This window comes from Aptenodytes forsteri, unplaced genomic scaffold (genome assembly GCF_000699145.1).
Source record: "Aptenodytes forsteri isolate BGI_AS27 unplaced genomic scaffold, ASM69914v1 Scaffold126, whole genome shotgun sequence".
NCBI classification, from domain to species: Eukaryota; Metazoa; Chordata; class Aves; order Sphenisciformes; family Spheniscidae; genus Aptenodytes; species Aptenodytes forsteri.
The window spans coordinates 2,431,470-2,438,993 of NW_008794599.1; the positions used below are offsets into that span (position 1 = coordinate 2,431,470).

General features: G+C 51.2%; 1 protein-coding gene across 1 annotated transcript in view; it reads right to left on the reverse strand.

Moving 5' to 3' along the window:
• Window positions 1-7,524, reverse strand: part of FEZ1 (fasciculation and elongation protein zeta 1) — an 11,008-nt gene that overhangs the window by 1,351 nt on the left and 2,133 nt on the right. The window contains exons 2-5 of the mRNA XM_009273031.1: window positions 4,990-5,082; window positions 3,644-3,752; window positions 2,619-2,820; window positions 2,292-2,332 (exon numbers count right to left, since the gene is read on the reverse strand). Of these exons, the coding sequence (XP_009271306.1) occupies window positions 2,292-2,332; window positions 2,619-2,820; window positions 3,644-3,752; window positions 4,990-5,082 (445 nt within the window). The remainder of the gene's footprint in view (window positions 1-2,291; window positions 2,333-2,618; window positions 2,821-3,643; window positions 3,753-4,989; window positions 5,083-7,524) is intronic.

A 7,524-nucleotide genomic window follows, 5' to 3' on the forward strand; every position in this document is an offset into this window, starting at 1 on the left:
ACAGCCGCCCCAGCCCTGCCGCCCGGGCGTCGCGGTTAGAGATGGGCACGTGCCGACAGGGAGATGCACCGTGCCGTTAGAGATGTGCATGGTGCAATTATTAAGATGCCTGGGGCGATTAGTGGGCTGCCCGGTGCAATTGGTGAAACGCCCGGTGCAATAAGTGCAATGGACAGTGCAATAAATGAAATGCCTGGTGCAACATGTGCAATGGACAGTGCAATAAATGAAACGCCCGTTGCAACACGTGCAATGGACAGTGCACTAAAAGAAACGCCCGTTGCAACAAGTGCAATGCACAGTACAGTAAATTAAATGCCCGGTGCAATACATGCAATGCACAGTGCAATAAACAAAATGTCTGGTGCAGCTAGTGAAATACACAGCGCAACCAGTGACATGCCTGGAGCAACTGCTGAAATGCCCGGTGCAATTAGGGAAATGCACGCTTAAGTTTGCAAAATGCTTCATGAAATTAGTGAGATGCACACTGCAACTATTAAGACGCACGGGGCGATTACTGGGCTGCGTGGTGCAACTGGTGGGCTGCCAGGTGCAATAAGTGCAACGCACAGTGCAATAAATGAAATGCCTGGTGCAACTAGGGACATGTCTGGAGCAATTACTCAAAAGCCCGGTGCAATCACTGACGTGCATGGTGCGATTAGGAAAATGCACTCTGAAGTTTGCAAAATGCTTCGTGCAATTAGTGCGATGCGGGCTGCAATTACTAAGATGCACAGGGTGGTCAGTGGGCTGCCCGGTGCAACTGGTGACGCACCAGTGCAGTAAGTGCAATGCACGCTGAGACTAGGGAAATGCCTGGTGCAATTAGCGGGATGCCCAGTGCAATTACTGTAATGCACAGTGAAGTCTGCAAAAAGCCTTATGCAACTAGCGAGACACACAGCACGATCATTAAGGTGCTGGGGGCGATTAGTGGGATGCCTGGTGCAATTAGTGAAATGTACGGTGCAATAAATGAAACGCCTGGTGCAACTAGTGACATGCACAGTACAGTTAGGGAAATGCACACTGAAGTTTGCAAAATTGCATTACATAATTAGTGAGATGCACACTGCAATTATTAGAGACAACGGGGGCAATTAGCGTGCTGCCCGCTGCAATTGGTGAAACGCCCAGCGCAGTAAGTGCAATGCACAGTGCGACTAGGGAAATGCCCGGTGCAATCAGTGGCATGCCCAGTGCAATTAGTAAAATGCACAGTGCAATTAGTGACGTGTCTGGTGCAGTCAGTGTCATTCCTGGTGCAATCAGTAAGATGCCTGATATAATTAGTGACGTGCCTGGAGCGATCAGCGGAATGCATACTGCATGAGTGAAACACCTGATGCAATTAGTAACGGGCCTAGTGCAATTAGTGATATGCACAATGCAAATTACTGGCATGTCCAGGGGAATTAGTGACATGCCTGTGCAATTAGTGACATGCATGGCGCAAGTGAACACACACTACATCTAGTGAAATTCCCGGGGCAATCAGTGAAATGCACAGTGCAATTAGTGAAACGCACGCTGAAACTGTTAAAATTCTCCACATGATTAATGAGCTGCACGGCGCATTTACTGAACCGCCCATCAATAAATACATCGTGCAATTACTGAAATGCCCGGCGTCATAAATGACATGCCCAGAGCAATTACGGAATTGCCTGGTGCAATCAGTGACATGCATGGTGCAACAAATAAAATGCACTGCGCAATTAGGGGAAGGCGCAGAGCAATTAGCAAGATGCCTGGGGCCATTAGTGACATGCACCATGCCGTTAGTGAAAAGTGTATGGTGCATTTAGTGGCACGCAGAGTGCATGTAGAGAAATGCACCGCATGCTGCACTGTGCAATCAGTTAAATGCATGCCGCATGGCGCACTTGGCAGCATGCATGGTGCTCTTGGGGAAACGCATAATGCGGTTAGTGAAAAGCACCACCATATTTTCCATGGATTTAGGAAAATGCATGGTGCAATCAGGAGAATGCCTGCTGCACAGTGCATGCAGTGGCAATTGGTGCATTCAGGGGAGTGAAACACGCAGCAAAATGCACAGTGCAGTCAGGAACACGCACCACGCACGGCTCAGTGAAGCGCCCGGCGCATTCAGTCACAGGCAGGGTGCTGGCAAGAGAGCGCATTTCCTGAAATGCGGGATGCAAACAGCAAAACGCAGAGCACACCAGGCATTTTTGCAAAACGCATGGCAAGCGTAGCAAAAGGCTCAGCGCGCAGGGACAAAGGACAGTGCACGACACCGTCAGCGCAAGGCACAGTACCTTTAACGAACGGCACAGTGCGTTTTGCAAAACGCCGAGTGCTTTAGGGAGAGGCGCAACACATTTAGCAAAATGTGTTGAGTGCAACAGGCCATGCACGAGGCATTTTGCAAAACGCATGGCGCTCCTGGCGAAACCCCAGGTGCATTTAAAGCAATACTAAAAGCAAGACCCACATGGGCTTAATTTTTTGCCAAGAGCCCCCTCCTGGCCAAACAGCGTGTAAACACTGGAGCAAGCCAGCCCTGAAGCCTGGAGAGACTCAATCGTCCCATTTGGTTGGAATTGCACCCAAAAAGTGACTGGCCCGGATTTTGCTGGCCGTACCTTCGTGGGAGCAGTTGTTGTTCAAGGCAGGGGAGAAAGCACGCAGCTCGCGCAGAAGGATGGGCTCCGTGCCCCCGCCACCACCTTCGCCTTCAGCATCGGCCTCTGTTTCCTCCTCTTCCTCCTCCTCGTCCTCATCACCCTCAGGGTCAGCCTCAGGGTCGGGCGAACTCTGCATCAGCTCCTCCAGCTCCTCGATGACCTGCAGGGCATCACTGTCCCCCATCTGCACCTGCATCCTACCTCCATCTACACCCTGCAGCCTACAGCTACATCCTGCATCTGCGCCTGCACACTGCATCCGTGTCCTGCACCCACCATCTGCAACCTGCTCCCTTCATCCTGCACCTGCATCCTCCATCTGTATCGGCATCCCGCATCCTCCATCCTCCCCTTCGTCCTCCATCTGCAACCTGCTCCCTTCATCCTGCACCTGCATCCATCTGTACCCTGCGTCCTCAATCTGCACCCTGCATCTGCCTCCCACATTCCCATCTGCATCCAAATCCCACATCCCACATTCACACACCCCCATGGGTACTCACACCCCGGACCTGCATCCACATCCAAATCTGCGCCCTGCACCTATGTGTGCATCCTGCTCCCTTCACCCCGCATCCTCCACCTGCATCTTGGATCCTGTACTTGCACCTGCATCTGCACCCTCTATCCAGCATCCACCCCCTGCAACTGGCACCTGCATCCTGCATCCCACGTCTGCACCCCGCCTCTGCCCCCCATGTTTTCATCCTTCATCCCATGCCACCCATTTGCATCCGGCACCCGCACCCATGCTCCCATCTGCACCCAAATCCCACAACGGCACCCACAACCTGCACCTCCGTCTACATCCGAGTCTGCATCCCACGCCCTGCACCCCACATCCCAAGATGATGGTATTTGGCCTTTTTTTGCGCTTTCAGCACATGGCCGTGGCACTGGGGTGGGCTGAGGCCATGCTGGGGGGCTAAAGCCTGGCTTTTGGGGGACACGCAGGCAATCGGGTGCCCACGTGCCAGGGGTACCTGCTCAGCTGTCAGCAGCGGCTCCTCGTTGATGCCCGAGTCTTGCTCACTCCTCTCAGTGAGCTCCTCCTCCTCCTCCTCCTTCTCGCAGAGCTGCAGGAGACACAGGCTGGGCGGCCTTGGTGGCACCGCAGGCACGGCCCGGCACAGGCATGGCCCCAGCATGGACACAGACATGGCCCCGGCCCTGGCACAGGGAGAGCCACCAGGGAACCACAGCTCAGGGGGGCATGCTGCACGGGGGGGTTTGCATGGGGAGACATTGGATGGAGACATGGATGGGGACGTTGGACAGGGAGACATTGGATGGGGAGACACTGGATGAGGGCATCGGGTGGAGACGCTGGATGGGGATCTTGGGTGGAGACATTGGATGGGAACATTGGATGGAAGGATGTTGGACAGGGACACTGGATAGAGATAGATGGAGATGTTGGATGGGGAAATGTTGGACAGGGATGTTGGATGGGACTTTGGATAGGGACTTTGCACAAGGACGCTGGATGGGGATGCTGGAGACGTTGGAGAGGGAGATGATGGACAGGGAAGCGTTGGATGGGGAGGTGTTGCAAGGAGATGGATAGAGATGTTGGATGGGGAGTCGTTGGATGGAGACATTGGACTGGGAAGTTGGACAGGGAGAAGTACAGGTACGTTGGATGGAGATGGATGGAGAGATGTTTTAATTAATATATTGGACAGTGACATTGGATGGTGAGGTGTTGGAGATGCTGGATGGAGATGCTGGGGATGTTGGATGGGGAGACGATGGATGGTGAAGCGGAATGGGGAAGAGGTCAGATGGAGACACTGGATGGGGACATTAGATGGGGGGATGTCGGAGGATAACACTGGATGGGGAGGTGATGGATGGAGATGTTGGATGGAGATGTTGGATGGGGAGGCATCTTCTTTTTTACCACCTTTCACAGGCTATTTCACCTTTTTAGCAGAAAATAACCCAAGAAATTTACCTTCTCCTCCCCCTTTAGCATCAGGTTGCGTAACATCCAAATGGGTTAAATTCAGTGGATTTTGGGGTATCTTTGCAGCCCTCCCACAACCCCAAATGCAGCTATTCACAGCATGAACTCACTACAATGAAGAAAACACTATTTTCTACCCCAAAAAATGCACCACCTCATCCCTGGTGTAGAGGCAAATTAGCAAAGACCAGATTGCCAAACCAAACACTTAATTTTGCCTGGTTCAGTGTGTTTTCCTCCTAAAATGTGGACACCCACTGTGTTGGTGCTGTGGCACCCCAAAAATACCATTTTTGGGTAGTTTGCAGTGTCCTGATGGTCGCTGAGCCTTGGGGCTGATTGACAGCTGTCAAGCATCACCAGGGGGTCATGCAGGGACAGGGGAGTTTGGGGGAGCGCCAGGGCCGGGGGGAGCCCCGGGGGGCGAAGCCATCGGTGAGAGCATCCCAGACCCTGCAGGTAGGTGGGTGGTGAGCGGCGATCCCAAAATGTTGCCTCCCAGAAAGCCGTCCCAAAACAGCATGCCAAAATGCCTCAAAACACCCCAAAATGCAGCCCTGGAACACCTTGAAATGTGCCCCCCAAAATCCCAAAACACCACTGAGATGCCTGAAACATCCCGAAACACCCCAAATGATGTCCTAGAAGACCGCAAATGCTGCCCTAGAAGACCCCAAATGATGCCCTAGAAGACTCCAAAGCTTCTCAAAATATCGTCATGAAATACTGCCCTGAAATACCCCAAAGTACCCCAAAATGCTGCCCCAGCATTTGACATGCCCCCAAACATTGCCATCAAAATACCCCCAAAAAGGTCACTGCAATGTCCCAAAATGTCCCCAGATGTCCCAAAAGACCACCCTGAAATGCTCCAAAATGCCACCCCAAATCATCACCATGATGTCCTGAAATGCCCCAAAACATTCTGAAATGCCCCCCCAAAGCCCCAGAAACACCCCAAAATGCCATCCTAAAGCACTGCCCCAAAGCCCCAGGACTCTCTGAAAGGCCCCAAAACACCTCAAAACACTGCCCTGGGATACCCCAAAATGTCCCAAAATGTCCTTCTGCAACACCCCAAAATGCCTCTAAAGGTCCCAAAGCTCCAAAATGCCCTGAAATGCCCCAAAATGCCACCCTGAAACACCTAAAAATGGCCCCAAAAGCCACAATGCTCCAAAATGCCACCCTGAAATGCTCCAAACCACCCCCCAAAAAAACCCAAATATCCTAAAGTGCCCCAAAACATCCCAAAATGCCACCTCTGAACACCCAGAAATACCTTAAAATGCTTTCCTGAAACACTGCCCCAAAATGCTCCATAATGTCCCAAAATGCTGCCCCAGAACACCCCGAAACATCTCAAAATGCTGTCCCAAAAGCCACCACCCCAAAAAGCCCTCAAACACTCCAAAATACTGCCCTGACACCCCAAAACACCCCAAAATGCCACTGGGAAAGACGCCAAAATGCTGTCCTGAAACATTGCCCAGAAACACCCTAAAATGCCTCAAAAAGCTGCCCTGATACCCCAAAGAAATACCCTAAAATGCCACTGTGATGCTCCAGAACGTCCCCCAATTGCCCAACACCCCAAAACACTTCTGCAATGCCCAAAATGCCTCAAAACTCCCCAAAATGCTGCCCTGGAACATGCTGAAATGCCCCAAAACGCCGTCACAGCACCCCAAAATGCCACCTTGAAACACCCCAAATTGTGACCTTGAAACAGCCCTGAAACACCCCAAAACTGCTCTGAAATACCCCCAAAACCAGCTGTGATGCCCTGACACCCCCCCCCCAACCTCCCAAAATACCCTGAAATGCTGCCCCAAAACACAGCCCTAAAACACCAGGAAACAACCCCAAAACTGCCCCAAACCACCCCAAAGCATGGCCCTGATACCCCAAAATGCACCAGAACACCCCAAAACTGCCCTGAACCCCCCTAAACCCCCCTCCTCTGTGCCACAACCAGGGGTGCCCGATTCTCCCCTACAGGGCTGGACCAATTTTGTCCAATTTCACCCCCAAAAAGGTGCATGGGGGAGGGGGAACAGGGGAAAAAAAGGTGGGAAAAGGAGGAGAAAGGCGGAAAAAAGGGGGAAAAAGGGTGGTTAAAAAAGGGAAAAAAGTAAAAGAATGTGAAAAAAAGGTGAAAAAAGGTGAAAATAAGGAAAAAGGGAGAAAAAGAGGGAAAAAGGGGGGAAAAGAGGGAAAAAGGGGAAAAGGGAGAAAAGAGAAAAAAGGGAAAAAGGGGGAAAGGGAAAAAAGGGGAAAAAGGGGGGAAAAGAGGGAAAAAGGGGAAAAGGGAGAAAAGAGAAAAAAGGGAAAAAGGGGGAAAGGGAAAAAAGGGGAAAAAGGGGGGAAAAGAGGGGAAAAGGGGGAAAAAGGGAAAACAGAAGAGGAGAAAAGAGAAAAAAGGGGTAAAGAAGATGGGGGAAAAGGGCAAAAGGGGGAAAAAGGGGGAAAAGTGAAGGAAGGGAAAATGGGGGTAAAAGAGGGGAAATGGAAGAAAAAATTCTAAAGGGGGGAAAAAAGGAAAAAGGGGGAAAAGTGGGAAAGAAGGGAAAAAGGGGGAGAAAGGGAAAGATGGGGAATAGGGGAAGGAGGAAAAGGGGTAAAAGAGGGAAAAAGGCAAAAATAGGGGAAAAAGGGGGAAATGGGGAAAAAGAGAAAATGTAAGGAAAAAGGAGGAATGAGGGGAAAAATAGGGAAAAGGGAAAAAGGTGGAAAAGTGGAGAAAAAGGGAGAAAAGGGGGAGAAAGGAAAGAACTGAAAAGTGGCGACGTTTGGAGAAAGGTCAAAAATGGGGAAAAAAGGCACAAAAAGAGATTGGAAAATTCCTCCCCAATTAAGGCACCACCCATTTTCCCACCACAAATGGTGTTTTTT